This window comes from Myxocyprinus asiaticus, chromosome 38, assembly GCF_019703515.2.
Source record: "Myxocyprinus asiaticus isolate MX2 ecotype Aquarium Trade chromosome 38, UBuf_Myxa_2, whole genome shotgun sequence".
NCBI lineage: Eukaryota > Metazoa > Chordata > Actinopteri > Cypriniformes > Catostomidae > Myxocyprinus > Myxocyprinus asiaticus.
The window spans coordinates 23,609,957-23,628,208 of NC_059381.1; the positions used below are offsets into that span (position 1 = coordinate 23,609,957).

The following is an 18,252-nucleotide window of genomic DNA, read 5'->3' on the forward strand; positions in this document are numbered from 1 at the left end:
GTGCATTTGTTTCTAATGTCAAGTATTAATACACATTAATAAATAGCTTTATGCATGTAGCAGAATACACATGTATTGGGAAGACAGAAAATTTTGCTTTTGATCAACTGAGATGGCTATTGGAAAATATGGAGAAAATCATTCTAATGTACGAAAGCTGGACAGCACCACGGAATAAGAAAAATAAAAGAACTAATTTATTTCTCACAACTGTAACTTGCAATTGTGACTTTATATCTCACAATTTTAGCTTTATTTCTTGCAATTGTGGCTTTATTTCTATACAGATATAAAGTCGCAATTGTAATATATTAAGTCACAATTATGAGATATAAAGTTGCAATTCTGTTATATAAAATCACAATTGTGACTTATTTCTTTCTTGCAATTTTGATTTTATATCTCATATTTTTGACTTGATATCTCACACTTGTGACTTTAATATCTTGCAATTTCGACTTTATATCTCAGAATTGTGACTTTATATCTCATAAATGTACCTTTATTTCTGGAAATTGCTACTTTATTTCTTGTAATTGCGGCTTTAATTCTACATATATATAAAGTAGCAATTGCGATAAAAAAAGTTTCAAATGCGAGTTTATACCCCGGAATAGCGACTTTATATCTCACAGTTGTGACTTTAATATCTTGCAATTTCGACTTTATATCTATATAGAAATAAAGCTGCAATTGCCAGAAATAGTCAAAATTCTCATGATTGTGACTTTATATTTTGCAATTTCGACTTTATATCTCACATTTTCGACTTTATATCTCACAATTGTGACTTTATATCTCACAATTGTGACTTTATATCCTGCAATTTCGACTTTATTTCTCACATTTTCAACTTTATATCTCGCAATTGTGACTTTATATCTCACAATTGTGACTTTATATCCTGCAATTTCGACTTTATTTCTCACATTTTCAACTTTATATCTCGCAATTGTGACTTTATATCATGCAATTTCCACTTTGTCTCACATTTTCAACTTTATATCTCACAAATCCGTCTTTACATCTTGCAATTATTACTTTATATCTCACAAATGTACCTTTATTTCTGGCAATTGCTACTTTATTTCTTGCAAATTTTGACTTTATATATCACATATGTGATTTTATATTTTGCAATTTCGATTTATATTCGAAAAATAATATCAGAATTGTGAGATATGAAGTCAGAATAGCTTATTTATTTTTAATTTTCCATGGCGGGATCAAGGCACCATATTTGATCGTGAATGAATATCGAGCTATCAAAGCTTATTGTGCACTTTCAAGCTTACGCTTATCCAGTGAGTGTGCACTATACTGCCCTAGTTGGCAGAATACTCTGAATCCATTCACCCAAATAACTGGTTCATGCATAAACACACATGCTACCGTCACTCATTAACGTTGAGTGACACTGCCAGGATCTTCGTTTTGTTGCTATCACGCCATGTAGAATCAGGAATGCCGCCTTCTATTTGGCTGTTTGGATTTTAGTCCCGCATAATACACTTCCGGTTCCGGTTAGCGATGGAGGTTACAAGCAGTATTGCATTTCTGCCTTTCTCGCACCTTTTGCCATGACGAAGCCAAATGAAATATACAGGTTCAAATATGAATTATATTAATAATAAGTTGTTATTCGACTACGTCACGTCGCAGAAATGTCAGCTAAGAGAACGAAAGATGTCTCGTATCGGAAGTTATTGGTTGTGTTAGCTTAACGCAGTAATTTTAGCTCGATGTCAACAACACTGGGAGCAATTAGTATACTCTTATAAGCAAATTATTGATCCTTTTGGTTTTGTTAGTTCAGTTACTCTCTACCAAAAACATAAATCTAGTTGCCATTTCAGGCGTGTTTGTTGTTCCGCGTGTAAGCGTTAGTGTTTGAAATATCAATGTTTGAGATGGACAGAGAGGAGTCTGACAGGCTGATAGAGAAAGCCAAACTGTGTCTGCGGTCAGGACGAAAAGAGAAAGCCCTGCAGCTGCTGTACGAGGCACAGAGGATCTACCCCAGCGCCCGGGCGAGAGGTTTGTATGATGATGTTGTTTCTTGATGGAGATATCAGGTGTGTTTTTGGTTAGTGTGCTGGCGGCTGAAATTGAAAGTGCAGCGTCTGGATGTTGTGTGTTATATAATCTGTGCTCGAGTTCTCACAGCCGTTGGTGATTAAAAAAGGGGAACATTTTAAAAGCGTGATGCTTCTTAGTGGCGGATTGTTTGATCTCAGTCATTGAAATCTGATCTTGTGAAACACGCCCCCTTGAATGTTGTGGGTTCAGTACGAGTTAAAGTAACACTCGCTTTTAGTGGATTTACCAAATCTAAAATTCATTAAACCTGAGAAAAAAAAAAAAACGTCAGATTTTCCAATGTCAAAAACAAATATTTTCTTTAGTGTTAAAGAAATATTCAGTGTTCAATACATGTTAAGCTCAATCGACAGCATTTGTGACGTTGATTAGCACAAAAAATAATTTTGACTCATCCCTCCTTTATTATAAAAAAAAAGAAAAGTCTGGGAAACAGTGAGGCATATACAATGGAAGTCTGGGGGGTCAATCCGTAAACATTAAAATACTTACTGTTTCAAAAGTATAGCCACAAGATGTGAACAATATGCATGTTAACATGATTTTAGCGTAATACAATTGCTTACCTTTTCTGTGTAAAGTTATACCCAGTTTAGTATTCTGCTGCAAAAATCGACGATTTAAACAACTATTCATCTCAAATAATACACAAGTTTTAACAGGAAACTCTCCAGAAGTTGGCCCCATTCACTTCCATTGTAAGTGCCTCAATGTAACTTCTTAGTTCTTGTTTTAATAATTTTTTTTTTTTTTTTTTTTTGTGGTAATTATGCAACAAATGCTGTCGAGTTTAACCCTGTAAACTCTGATGGGCCCGCAAGAAAAAAAAAACATCGTCAAAATATTAATAACTACAGTTTTGACCAACACAAAATATGTATCGTTTGAAAGCTTACAAGCTCTACTTTAGAATGCATGTAGGCATTATGACCAAAACTGATCAAGTGCAGACAAATCAGAATTTAGATCATTAGTACATGACACAGACTCATTGAGTCGAATGGCACTCATTCTGTAAAATCGAATTACTAAAATCATGTTATGCATGCCTTTAGTTATTGTTGTGTTTGCATGTGTAATTAGTTCTTATGTACAATTAGTACATGTGGAGACATTTTTGGACACTATGATTCATTATTTTTGTAATGTTATAACTTTTGATTGCTTTGTCATATCAACACAATTGTTCTCAGATACAGCTGACATGATTGGGAACAAAAATCATTTTGGAGCCACCTTGTTCCCATTCAGAGATCTATAATGTCAAATAAGAAAAAAAAAAAAGTACTTTTTTTTTTTGGGTGATTTTTCAGCAGTTTCTTAGGCTGGAGTCTTAGAATGTATCATAATCTATATCATCATCATCATCATCATCATAAAAAAATAAAAAAAAAGGATCATTTAAAAATGAAAATGCTGTTATGATTTTCACCCTCATGAGTCGTGGCATTCTTAAACCTTCTTCTGTGAAACACAAAAGGAGAATTTTGAGTGTATTCACGCTGCTCTTATCAATACAATAAAAGCATATAGTGACCACAAGCTGTCAAGCTTCAAAAAGGACAAATAAACCTAATTAAAGTAGTCCATATGACTTCTGAAGCCTTAAAATAGCTTTGACCAAAATTTAAGTTATTATTTGCTGAAACTCTTTCCCTCTGTCACAGCTCTCAAATAAGTAAAACAATATTTCAGGACTTAATGCATTCAAAGGAGATTTTACGTTGTTCTGAAGGCAAAATATAATCCTTCATAGTAATACATTGTTAGTTATTTTTCTGTATGTATATGCATGTAAGTACAAGTAGGTTCTAACTTCTAACACATTTGAAGTAACTAAAATGCAGCAGTAGAAATTAATCTGGAATAAGGGTCCATTCACACACAATTTTGCATCAGTCTGCACTGTTTGTTAATAGTTTCTCTATGTAAACATGTTCTAGACAGACGTTTTTGACTGTTGCTCAGCATCTTGCAGTTTTTCAATTTAAAATAATTTGAACTTTTAAAAACACGTCTCAAGACACCTGTGTTCTGTTTTGTTAGTTGCTCTGGATCTAGCTTCTTTAAGTGCAAAAACACATTCTGACAAGTTTGAAAACACAAGACCCCTAATCCTATTTCTACCTTGATATTTTTTTGCCCTGTTAGTACTAATTGATGCCATTGTGAAGAATGGTGGCACAACACCCCCTGAAGAAGAGCGCACCTTCACACCTCCACCTGGCTGGAGAAACTCTGATGATGACGGCCCCGCTCCACATCAGCGCCCCAGTACACAAGAGAGAAGAGAGGGGTCTAGCGATGACAAGAAGAGCTACTCAGAGGAGCAGCGGCAAGGTGTGCTCAGGTACTGTCAGTGAAACAAACATAAACTCTGACTCTATATGGTGAGACTGCATACCTGCTGTTACAAACTAATCTGAGTACTCCCTAAACCTGTGCTTACCTCTGGTAGGATAAAGAAATGCAAAGACTTCTATGAGATTCTGGGGCTGCCGAAGGATGCTAGTGATGAGGACCTGAAGAAAGCCTACAGGAAGCTGGCTCTACGCTTCCACCCAGATAAGAACTGCGCCCCTGGAGCGACTGATGCTTTTAAAGGTACCTCACACATAAATTGAGTGTTCTGACCACTGATTTTGTTACAGCTTAAATGGTGGTAGCTCTGATCTTAAAGGAATAGTTCATTCAAAAATAGAAATTCTGCCATTATTTATTTACCCTCATGTTGTGCCAAACCTGTATGACCTTCTTTCTTCTGTGGAACAGAAAAGGAGATGTTTTGCAGAATGAAAGGCTCATTCATTGAATGGAAAAAAAGATACAATAAAAAAAGTATGATGACTGAAACTAGCATTCTTACTAACATCTCCTTTTGTGTTGCACGTAAAAGAGAACTTTCAGAACAACATGAGGGAGAGTGAAAGATGACTGAGTTTTGATTTTTGGGTGAATATCCCTTTAAATGACATTGGTTTTCTCGAATGCTGTCCCCTATGCAGCTATAGGCAATGCATACGCTGTGTTAAGCAACCCAGAAAAAAGGCAGCTGTACGATCAGTATGGGGACCAGGGCCCTGCAGAGACATCCAGTCATTCTTCATCCCAATCGCGTCACGCATATGGACACCACCGCACCTTCAACAGAGACTTTGAGGCAGACATCTCCCCAGAGGAGCTCTTCAACATCTTCTTTGGTGGCAGGTTTCCTACAGGTCGGGATTTCAGAATTTGGGCATTTCTAAAACTTTCATGTTGAAAAGAACGGTTTACTTGGTTTTAATTCTCTGTGTTCAGCTCTTACATTTTTACAAGTACTAGTGGTTTTATAATACTGTAAATGCTAAAGTCCTTTTACAGTGTGTCTGTAACATTTGCCTGCTTACCACATAATACAAATGCAAAGATTTCCACTTAAAACATGTATTTTCTTTTAGGCAACATCCATGTGTACACTAACCGAGGAGCCTCTTACGCTCATTATTATCAGCCACGCAGACGCCGTACATACGAGAGACGGGAGGAAGAGGTAGAGGAGAGCCACAGTCAGGTGAGAAGATTCTACCAATTATATAGTGTGGCTAATGGTGCAAGTCAAGCACTAAGACCAATCCTCAATATAAACTATGTTCGGAATAGCATACTAGCATACTCGCATACTACACTAGTGATGTCAAAAGTAACGGTTCTTCAGTACCAAGTTGATACTAAAATAAAAAGGATGTCATGATACCAGTGTTTCTGCAGTACCAGTAGTACCGGGCACCAACTTAATTCGGTCCCTGTGCGCTGTCTGACTGACAAATGACTGCTTTCAAATGCTCTCATGCTTATGAGCGCATGCTTTGTTACTCCTTTTACACATAATTATTTAAATTAAACTAGTAATATGTCCTAGTGTGGCTATTATACTGTGATTTTTAAATACAGTCTGCATGTGCAGTGCTTCTGCACACACGTGATTGCCTATATACTGAAAACACAGACTGATCAAAACACCATATTTTATGAGCATCACATGCTGTGCTTGTTGTATTACATGACAGAAGAGAGTGCATATTTAGTGTAAAGCACGCAGCGCCTGCAGACTATATATTAATATAATTAAATCACAGCATTTTTTGCTTTAAATAATCGTATAATTACTGCTATTGGTACGGACTATTGAAGTTTTGGTATGGTGACAACACTATACTACACTAATTGCAGTATACAACAGAGCATACTGCTCTGGGTACTGTATCTGAAAATGCATTGTGCTCAACCTGACCATATATTTCCAATGTGACAAATGACCTTAAAGATACAAAATACGTTTTATTTCCAAAAAGATAAATGTTCATGTGACAACAATATAACACTACAGTTTGAAATGTTTATTGTGTATTAATGCATATTGTTTCTCTTACTATTTAAAAAAATAGATAAACTGTAAACCGTATATTCAGAAAGTTAGTGGTTCTCAATTTGTTTTGGACCAGAGCAGTCACAAGGAGAATCACACCAGAGAGAAGGAAAGGCATTCCAGTAGATGTTTATTTGGTTGGAGGTGTGCAAAATCTGAAAATAAATAAGTGTTTAAAAGCGAACATAAAACCAGGGTTACATAAAAAAAAAAAAAAAAAAACTAGACCTGATTTTGGTACTTGGATCAGTACCTACTTCCCTCCTTAAACTAGAGAGGCCAGAGTTTCATCTGTGCTTGAGCAGCGCTAGCAACCTTGTCCATGTGCTCAAACACTCTTCATCCATCTTGTCCCCACCCTCTAGTGGCGGCTGGCTTAAATACATGATTTTCCTGCCATTACCAATTAGAACATACCATTATATTAAAATAATCCTTTGAACACATTAAAATTCCATGATGGAATCACAGGCTCTCCATCACACCCTCTTTAAAACAACCCCATATGCCATACGATAGTGTTCTGTGAGGAATAGACCAAAATGTAAAGTGTTAATTCACCTCTTCACCCATTGAATCAAGCGTTCACATGAGAACGTCTTTATTAACATAAGAGCAGTGCACCTGACGCCACTAATATTGGTTCTTGTGTGAATTGTCACCATTTTTTTGATTGTGTGAATGTGAACGAGATTTGAGTATGGGGCAGTAACGGGTGCATGCCACACACTTTGAGAACCACTACAGTAAAGAGTATTCTAGTTTTCCATTTTGAACGGTTCCATATTCTGTTTCTTACACCATTATTGAAAACAGACCCACTGTCGGGCATAAAATGGAATTGTTTTGACTTTTTCCTGGTTCATTTTGTTTAGAACAACTTCACAGCTCTCCTGCAGCTGCTGCCGGTACTGGTGCTCATTCTGATCTCTGTATTTACTCAGCTGATGGCCACCAACCCTCCCTACAGCCTCTTCTACAAACCGTGAGTCACTTCACACCTGCTGACATCCTGTATATGTGATATTTACTTTGAAACAAGAATGCATCAGTGACAGTACATTATAGACTCTCTGCTACCATACTTAAACATGCTTCCCTCTTGCCATTGCTGTTCTGTGAAATTGACAAGGTGGAGGTTCAATAAAAGTACTGTTATGTGTGATATCTGGCTCACAGGTCCATGGGGTTGGTGGTGTCCAGGGAAACCCAGCACATGGGTGTGATGTACTATGTGGATAAGAGTTTTGAGAATGAGTACCACGGTGTTGCCCTAGAGGAGCTGGAGAAGACCATTGAGAGTGATTATATTGACCACCTTCAGAACAGCTGCTGGAAAGAGAAGCAACAGAGTAAGACTTCCCACTAGAGTTTGAACAGTAGTGGATTTTGCCATTACCGATAACTAAGGTGGTGGAAAAGGCCAATAACCGATTAATTGGCAGATTGTTTTAAAAATTTATATATAAAAAAAAAAACAAAAAAAAAACATCTTAGTCTTTCCTTACTGTGACAGGCACAGACATATAGAGGCTACAAGAGTCCAAAATGAATAATATTCCAAATATGTTTTTTTTTTTTTTTAATCCTAATAATAACCAGAAAAGAAATTAAGATTTTGTGTATAATACAGGACTTTTAACTATAAACTACCCGAGAGGTCACGTGGCGCCATGCGAGCAGCAGATGTGTGAGCGACGAGCTCTGCGCACTTTGCTAGTTTTTTAATTATTTTCATGTTATAATCTGGTGAGATACGATACACCCAGTTACATATTTGTTCTTTGAGGTAAACATGGCAAAGAAGTCAAAATCCTCGGACTCTGGATACAGTGCATCTGGAAAGTATTCACAGCGCTTCACTTTTTCCACATTTTGTTATGTTACAGCCTTATTCCAAAATGGATTAAATTCATTATTTTCCTCAAAATTCCACAAACAATACCCCATAATGACAACGTGAAAGAAGTTTGTTTGAAATCTTTGCAGATTGTGGAAAAAGTGAAGAGCTGTGAATACTTTCCGGATGCACTGTACATTAAAACACACTTACGTGCTCAAGCTGAAACCTCTGACAGGCCTGCAGACTGGGGACTCTTTTTGGATGGTGTGGCCGGGGAAATTCAGCGTCAACTGTCCAACATGTTTGTGATGCTGATGAAGGTTGTTGCTGACTTGGAGGATCTCGCTGTAATACGTCGATTGATTATGGCAATTGAAACAAAATTCTCTAAGTTGGTTACAAGAGTGGCAGATGTTGAAAAACGGATTGATTATCTTGAATCATTGGAAAGGGAATTATCTGCTAATCTGCTCACGACCAAAATAGCATTTGGAAACATTTTGGAAAAACTGGAAAATCTTAAAAATAGGAGCCGAAGAAATAACATACAGATTGTTGGAATTCCTGAGCATGAGGAAGACAGAGATATGGTGAAATTCCTGGACAAGCTTCCCGAGTCTGCTCGACATAACAGGCCATAAGCTGGAAATCGAGTGAGCTCACAGAGTCCCGGCTCGCAGATCTGCTGAGGGAGACAGGCCTCGATCAATTCTAGCCAAATTTCTGAGATCATCCGATAAAGATCTCGTGTTGCGTGAGGTGAGGAGCAAAGGAAAGCTTTCTTGGAAGAATCACAATATTTTCTTGTTCCTGGACTTTGCGAATTCGACGAGAGAAACGCAATTGATTCAAGGAGTGTAAGAAACTCTTGCATCAACGGAAGATCGCTTTTGCACTGATGTGTCCGGCCAAACTGAGAATAGAAACGAAGGATGGCTGCAAAGTATTTATGTGTCCCAAGCACTGTCCTTCATAAATACATTGGAGTGAGTAAGCCATTTGGTGTTTCTCATGTGAGTGGATTGACTCGCTGAACATACACTCGATTGTCTGAGGAAGGTGGTCGCCGTTTCTGTTTGTGTTGATTCCGCTTAGCGGCTGGAGTTTGTTTTGTGGAATCACTTCTCCTTCAAGAAACTTTTGCATTGACGGAGGATCACTTTTGCACTGGGGTTCCCGGGCCAAATTGAGAGTGGATGCTGGGGATGGCTGCAAAATATCTACATGCCCACACAAAGGATGTCTTTTATAAAGTTGATGGACTGAGTAAGTCATGGTGTATTTTTTTTTTTATGCTGCCTCCAAGTGAATTTGACTCTTGACCATCCGGGGAAACCGGGACACCTGTTTTGTTTCTCTTTGTGCTGGTTCCACCTAGCGGCTAGAGTTTGATTTGTGGAATAATACTGCTTCTGGACAGTTGTGGATGAGTCTGTTCGTTCCTTGTGCTTATGCCTCCTGTTGGCTGGAGTTTGTTTTGTGGAGTATTTTTGCGGGACATTGGAATGATTACGTCATCTGCTGCACTCATAAACAGCCAACTCACTGAACACATGTTTGTCTGTCTGAGGAAACTGAACGGCATTATATCGGTTGGAATTTGTTTTGTGGAGGATCACACCTTCGAGACAGTTCTGTGAATGAATCTACACGTTCTTTGTGTTTATTCTGCCTATTGGCTGGGGTTTGTTTTACAAAGTATTTTCTGTTATTTAATTTTGCCTTACAAAATTTGTGCAGAAGCACCGGACTTGAGCAGTCTGATGGCACGGAGGCTCTTGTAGGCGTACATGGAACTTTTAAGTTTAGAGTGAGTGATTGGGCAGTTGGTGCTGTTGTGCACGGGGTTAATGCGCACATTTTTCTTTTTTCTGTTTGTTTGGTTCGGGGGGGAGTTCGGGGTTTGATTGTTGCACTAATGTTGGAATGTGGTCTGTATAATCTTATTTTTGACACACAATTTATTTTTTCTATTATATCAAAATGTCATATGTTAATATGAGTGGGTTATCTCTCTCCACGGAATGTGAATGGGTTGGGGCACCCTATAAAAAGAAGGAAGGTATAGTGTTTCTTCAAGAAACACCTTTCTCCGCAGGAAGCTGAAAAATTTGGGAAGATATGGGGTGGATGTGTTTTCTTTAGTGCTGGCTCAAGTAAGAGCAGGGAAGGGGGCCTGGGTAGCTCAGTGGTAACAGACACTGGCTACCAACCCTGGAGTTCACTAGTTCGAATCCCAGGGCGTGCTGAGTGACTCCAGCCAGGTCTCCTAAGCAACCAAATTGGCCCGGTTGCTAGGGAGGGTAGAGTCATATGGGGTAACCTCCTCGTGGTCGCTATAATGTGGTTAGTTCTCGGTGGGGCGTGTAGTGAGTTGAGCGCGGATGCTGCGGTGGATGGCGTGAAGCCTCCACACGCGCTATGTCTCCGTGGCAATGCGCTCAACAAACCACGTGATGAGATGCGTGGGTTGATGGTCTCAGACGCGGAGGCAACTGGGATTCATTCTCCGCCACCGTAGCGAATCACTACGCGACCACGAGGAGATTTGGGCATTCCAAATTGGGTGAAAAAAAAAAAGGAAGACCAGGGTAGTCATTACACTGATAAGTAAGCATTTACAATGCAAATGTCTTAAACAGATTAAAGATAAATGAGGGAGAATCATTATTGTTTTAGCAGAAATTCAGGGGCAGAGGTTGGTTTTGGCTGATATTTACGCACCTAACGTTGATGATCAGGGCTTTTTTTATTGATCTCGAAGGGATGTTGCAAGCCACTGGCACCCCTCATGATATAATATTGGGAGGAGACTTTAATCTTTTGATGGACTCACAAAGTTGTGCAAGCCCCCTAGAGCAACATTGACGCTTCACAGGATGTGTAAAATCTTGGTCTTTTGAACTCAGCTGGTAGGGCCTATACATTTTTTTTTCATCAGTCCATAAGATTTATTCTAGAATAATGTTTTTCTTTATATCTAAATCCCTAATTTCATCTGTTGTTGATTGCTCAATTGGAAACATTTTAGTCTCGGCTCACGCCCTGGTGAGTTTAGAAGTGTTGCCACATACGGAGAAAAATAAATCATATAGTTGCCGCTTTAATGTATCCCTTTTGCAAAATCCTGATTTCCAACAAATGTTAAAGACTGAAATCAATGTTTATATGGAGACCAACTGGTCTTTAGTATCTTCTGTGGGCGTGGTTTGGGAGGCACTTAAGGCGGTTCTTAGGGGTCGGATCATACAGTATGCCTCATTCATCAAAAAATCCAAAGCAGGAGAACTCGTGGAATTGGAAGGGAATATTAAAAGTGCAGAGCTGAAGCGCCGAATGTCATCTGATGGCCTCAGAGAATTTACCCGATTGAAATACAGATATAATACTATTTTGTTGTGGAAAGTGGAGTTTCGGTTATTCAGGGCAAGACAGTCATACTTTGAGTCGGGGGACAAAGCAGGGAAGCTTTTGGCTAGATATATAAAGCAGAGAGAGTCTTTTTCTACCATTCCCTTAGTGAAATCTGCTGGTGGTGAAATATTTAATTGATATTAATAATGCCTTTAAAGAGTTCTGTCTTGATCTTTATAGTTCCATGTCTTTGTCTACTGATGAAGATATTAGAAATTTTGTGGAACCATTAGAACTTCCTAAACTGAAGACTGAGCAAAAAAATTCTCTTGATTCTGAAATAACTTTGGAGGAGCTTGACGAGGTAATTAAGTCCTTACCTACAGGCAAGGCTCCGGGACCAGATGGTTTTGCCGCTGAATTTTTTTAGATCTTATGCTACAGAATTGGCTCCACTTTTGTTATAAGTTTATACAGAATCATTAAAGAATGGAAAGCTTCCCCCAACCATGACACAAGCCCAGATCAGTCCGATTCTTAAAAAGGACAATGATCCAAGCGAGTGTAAGAGTTACCATCCAATTTCCCTGATCCAACTAGATGTAAAAATGTTGTCAAAAATTTTGGCTAACCGATTAAGTGAAGTTATGACATCTCTTATACATATAGTTCAGGTGGGGTTTATTCGGGGCCGTAGCTCTTCTGATAACTTTATGCGTTTCATCAATATCATGTGGTCAGTGGCGAATGATCAGTCTCTGGTCGCTGCCATCTCACTTGATGCCAAAAAGGGGTTTGATATGGTAGAATGGGATTATCTTTTTAAGATTTTGGAAATGTATGGGTTCGGGAGTACATTTATTGGTTGGATTAAGTTACGTTATAGACACTCTGTAGCAGCGGTACAAACAAATGTATTAATTTCAGATTATTTTACTCTGAATAGGGGCACTCGGCAGGGTTGCCCTCTTCCCCATTATTGTTCTGTCTTATCCTGGAACCATTAGCAGCCACGATAAGTGAGGGCGGGAGGCGTGACGCATAAGCTTTTGCTTTACGCAGATTATATTTTATTATTTGTCTCTGACCCTACTAGATCTATGCCTTGCCTCCACGGAATTATTAATTCCTTTTCTAAGTTCTCAGGATACAAAGTCAATTGGTCTAAATCCGAAGCTTTGGCTCTGGCAGCATACTCTCAAGTAACGGCTTTCCAGCCGGGCACCTTCCAGTGGCCCAAACAGGGCATTAAGTATTTGGGGATTTTATTCCCAGCAAATTTGTCTGATTTAGTTAGTGTTAATTTTGACCCTTTAATAAAAAGTTTTTCGAGTGATGTGGGCAGGTGGGCTTCATTACATTTATCGATGATTGGGAAGGTTAATTTTATTAAAATGAATTGTATTCCAAAATTTAAATACCTGCTACAGTCTTTCCCTGTTGATGTCCCCCTCTCTTATTTCAAGCAATTTGATAGCATAGCAAAGTCCTTCATTTGGAATGGTAAGCGTCCTAGATTGCATTTCAATAAGTTACATAGGCCGATTGACAAAGGTGGGCTAGGCCTGCCCAAGATTTTGTTTTATTACTATGCGTTCAGTTTCAGACATTTGGCTCATTGGTCTCTTCCACCTGAGAGAGCCACTCCCTGGTTTGGTATTGAACAGGAAGTTCTTGCCCCTATTTCGCCATTGCAAAGCCTCTCTATCAAACTAACTGGAGAAGTTAAGTTACACCCCATTATTTTGCATTTGCACTTGGTATGAACAAATGTGTCCAGAATGTTTAAATCGGACATTTATTTAAATGTTGCCTCAATCATATGGCAGAACCCAAGATTGTGTATTGGTAAGTCCCCTTTCTGCTGGTCAGAGTGGATTGTGAGGGGGGTTGCTAACTTGCTACACTCGGTGACCTACACTACCAGTCAAAAGTTTTAAAACACTTACTCATTCTTTATTATAATTTTTTTTTCACATTTTAGAATAATAGTAAAGTCATTAAAACTATGAAATAACATAAATGGAACTATGGGAATTATGTTGTGACTAAACAAAATCCAAAATAAATCAAAACTGTGTTATATTTTAGCATCTTCAAACTAGTCACCCTTTACCTAGAATTTGCAGAAATGTACTCTTGACATTTTCTCAACCAACTTCATGAGGTATCACCCTGGGATGCTTTTTAAACAGTATTGAAGGAGTTCCCATCTATATGCTGGGCACTTATTGGCTGCTTTTCGTTATTATTTGGACCAAGTCATCAATTTCAAAAACTTTTTTTTTATTTTTTTTAATTAAATTTTAGATTTATAATTAAATTTAAATGGTGGCACAATTATATTTTTGTCTACAAAACTAATTTCAAACATTTAAGCGTATGCCTTCAGATCAAAAGACTTTTAAGATCATGGGGAACATTTCGGTCAAGTGTTTCAAAACTTTTGACTGGTAGTGTATATGAGAGTGGAGTGTTGATCGTTTGAAAATTTGGTTCAACATTTTGGGATTCCCAGGTCTCAGTTCTATAGGTATTTACAGCTGCGCCACCTGCTTTGTACTGTTTTTGGGAGTAGCAGCCCCCCCCCCCCCCCCCCCAAAGCAGCAGATACTCTGGGAGTGGTGATTACTGCTTTTTCAAAAGGTCATGAGGCATCAGTGTATTACTCCCTGCTAATTCAGTGTCTGGGAACGGAGCTTTAACTTCTCAAGAGATTATGGGAGAAAGATTTCAACTTGGTATTGGAGGAGGGAGTGTGGGCTAGGATTCTAAAAAACGTTGAGTCTGCATTTAGAGATGCAAGGGTGCGTCTTATGCAATTCAAAATTTTGCATAGATTTTATTGGACCCCCCTCTAGATTGTCTTAAAGACACACCCACCTGCTGGCGATGCCAATCGGAGGATGGAGATGTGGCCCTTGTTTTTTGGTTGTGTGTTGAGATCCAGAAAGCTAGAATATGCAAAATTGGTGAAACGAGCAAGACTAAGCTAGATTTTGAAAGTAAACAATTGAAAATTTTCCACCCCCTACCTTTAGGGCTTCTTTCAAATCCAAACCTCCAAAACAAATGAACATGCACTGCCTGAGTATTGCTGGAGGAAGACTCCGGTGAAGATCAATGACTGCATGGGCAGAGAATGTTTGCAAACTTTACCTTCATGGAGAACTGCGTGGTTGAAATAGTTCTCTAAATGGGTTTTGACTTTGCTCAACTTTGTTGGGTGAAACAAAGCTGAACTGCAGAACGGGCAGTGGAAGTCCTTGCAGCGTGTGGTGCATCTCTTCAGTTCAGGCAAGGATCTCCCTTCTTGGACTGTTATGTACTTCTTGAAAAAGAGAGAGCCCAATTGGTCAAATTAAACATTTTAAGTTGATTTCATAAACATAAATAGACATAAATTAGGCCTAAGCCTAGTACTTGACCAACAGATTTTTTTTAATCTTCTGTCATTCTGTTGCCTACATTGAGCTAAATCTGTGTCCTTGAAATCACTTCATATAGACTATACAGTACATGACAGAATCTAACAGGTGGTATTTTAATAGCCAATTATTATACAGGCCTTTCTGTTATTTCTGACTATTAAAAATGTCAAATGTCTCATTCAGCATTATAAAAACAATGTCAAAATTAAGAGACATGCTGATAACATGTATTGTGGGGTAAACAGGCAGTCAGCACAGTTTAAATATTAAGATAATTTTTACTTAATTAAAATTGTAAAACAATGAGTATTAAACAAGCTTTCAAAATGAAGACAGTAGCATTTAATGTAGCTGACAGACACATCATATCGACATGCTTTTATCATATTTTTAAGTTTAATGTGCTGGCTAGATTTATTACCATAGTCATTAAGTCCACACATAGTTGGGGCTTGCCAGTTGCACTACAGTTTCATTAAACAAATATGCTAACAGTTCGTTTTACAGCATTAGAAGCTAATATATGATGGTTTCTATATAGTGCATTTAAGACTATAGTTAGCAACTCTCAGTAACTTTGGCTACGTTAACTTTGCTGTCCAATTCAATGCATCACAATTGTTTTTAATGTTAAACAAATAAAAATTGATTCACATTTGGTACTCACACTCTGATTGTTGTACATCTTTTATGTTGCCAGAAAAAAATGCGGTCACTAGTCCTCTAATTCGGTAGGTGGCACTGTCACAAAAAAACTAGGGTCCTAGAAATGCGGTCCTAGGACTGTGGTCCTGAAAATGCAGGATCATGCTACTCAGCCGTTCTAACTGTAGAATCTTTCAGTGTCGGCCACAGAGAAATATGGAGGAATAAAACAAAAATGTTTCAGAGACTATTAGAATTTGCTGAGAACTGATAGTTCCAAAAAGCAAATAACTCTTTCTGTACACGACAAATTTATCAACTTTTGTGTAATGTGTCCATATAAATACCTGTCGGTTATAAATTTGTAAATGCATGACATGAACCTACAGTGGTGGGACCAAACAAAACATCAAACCAAGTGGCATCTGCAAACAAAGATACTAGACTTTTTCTCAGACTTCAAAAAGACATTATTGCGGTTATTTTTTACCAACTAGTGTTAAGGTGATTTTTAGTGGGCATTTGAGGTCAGTTCTCAAATTCACACAGGTGTGCTAGCAGAGTAGGTATAGTTCATCTCATTAACTATGGGCAATCAGAAACATTCAACAATCAGAAAGTGTCCAAATACATTTTGTCTTAATTTTGGAACAGTACATTATTTTATCATTTGTAATCTAACAAACTACATTTCTTTAAAATATTTATTTTAAATTTCTTTCTCATAAATGCCACTTTGATATTTTATTTATTTTTATTTTTTTCATGTGTTTGATAACTTTATCTCATGCAATGACATTCACTCATTAAGTGTGTCTTAAGTCTCGAAATACCGTTTAAGGTCACTGTATGTACAGTACATCAATCTTGCCATTAAGTGAAGACTTAAAGCAAAATCAATGAATGTTTGAATATAGTGAATGTTTTATCTGCTTGTACATTTAGTCCTCCTGTTTTGGACTAAATTGCTTACTGTAGCTCTGTCTTTGCTGTTTGTGTTTCAGAATCGGATCTAACTAACCTGGGGCAGCTGTACCGAGATGAGCGCCTGAAACAGAAGGCAGAAACCATGAAGCTGGATCACTGTGAAAAGCTGCAACGCTTCATGGGTCGACAAAGAGGAGACTGAGGCGGCATCACCCTCCTTGACAGCATGGTCGATTTAATGAGTTTTTAGTATCAGTTAAATATATTTCAATTTACTCGGGTGGGGCACCTTTTTGGGACGAGAAAGAAAGAACAAAGGAAAAAAGAGACGTGTTATAGCAGTAGCCCAAGTTGATTTTCTTGTGAGCATTTGTGCCTTTCATCCCTGTTAATGGGGTGGAATCTGAAGGCCACTGACTCACACAGCTGCAGTCTTACAAGTAACTGATTCAGCTGTGATGCACAGCCTCCACACAGTGGGTGGGTGAGGTACAGTGTGTGGGAAAGTGTAATTAGTGAACGGCAGGCATTTTTTTTTTTTCCTTACATTAAGGAGCACCAGCTCCAGGGTGGCTGACAGTATTAATGCTAGTTATTGTTGTGTTCATCCTCCCAGTTTGTTAGTTGCCCGAGTGCTTTAAGCTTTACTGTTAATAGTAATAACTTATTTAATAACATATTTAATTTTTTTCTGAATTTGTGCTGTGAATTACATTTGACAGAATGATTAAACTTTTAGTAGGACAAAAGTGTAATTTTTTTTGTAGGAAACACAAAACAAATTGTTCTTAAAAACAGGGATTTAAACCACTGCACAGAATTTAAATAATCTCATATAGTAGCAAAAAGAACCTTTGTGTACATTTAATCAGTTTTTTGGTCATTTGTTACAATGCTGTACATTTTGGACATTAAAAGGTATTAGGCAACCAGCTGTGTTTTTAAGCAATGTTAAGACTTTTTTTGTGAATAGGGAAGCTTGTTTAGTGCACTGACAAACTTGCTAAAATCATTACCTCACTGTTATTCATATGCAGTATTTGATTTATATTATGGCACTTGTTTGACAATTTGTCTTATGCTTTTGTGAATTGCATGAAAGGATTCCATGAGATCCATCCATGACCGTTCTCCCTAAAGTTGAAGATGTTACCTCTGCAGCTTACGTAATATCAGTAATTATAACTAGGCAAATAAACGTAACTAGTATCTAATTACTAGAACTAGTATTAATGTTTTCCCTCATGGCACTGAACACTAGTCATGACAACACTAAACTTTAGCGCGACAATAAGATTGAAGATTGAGATGTTCATAAGTGTTACAGAAGATGTCCTGATCCGAGATGTGTTGTGAAAGAATGCTGGATGTGATGTGGAGAGTTTGTAGCAGTTGTGGTATTGTAATGTTGTTTCCATGCAGTACCCAATCGAGTTGGAAGTTTTGTTTGGAATGAGTGCAATTTTGTGTCGCTTAAATAAAACATTAATCAAACACTTGTTCTCCATGGTTCTCCTATGATTCACTATATGATTTTTGTTTTA

The 18,252-nt window shown here is 37.9% G+C and overlaps 1 protein-coding gene across 1 annotated transcript; it reads left to right on the forward strand.

The window, feature by feature from the left end:
• The first annotated feature begins 1,523 nt into the window (after positions 1 to 1,523).
• Positions 1,524 to 18,198, forward strand: LOC127428424 (dnaJ homolog subfamily C member 18-like). Its single transcript, XM_051676779.1, has 8 exons — positions 1,524 to 2,037; positions 4,252 to 4,450; positions 4,559 to 4,704; positions 5,106 to 5,318; positions 5,541 to 5,653; positions 7,384 to 7,493; positions 7,688 to 7,860; positions 16,786 to 18,198. The coding sequence occupies exons 1-8, from the start codon at positions 1,902 to 1,904 to the stop codon at positions 16,908 to 16,910; spliced, it is 1,215 nt and encodes a 404-aa protein (XP_051532739.1). The 5' UTR covers positions 1,524 to 1,901; the 3' UTR covers positions 16,911 to 18,198.
• The last annotated feature ends 54 nt before the right edge of the window (positions 18,199 to 18,252 follow it).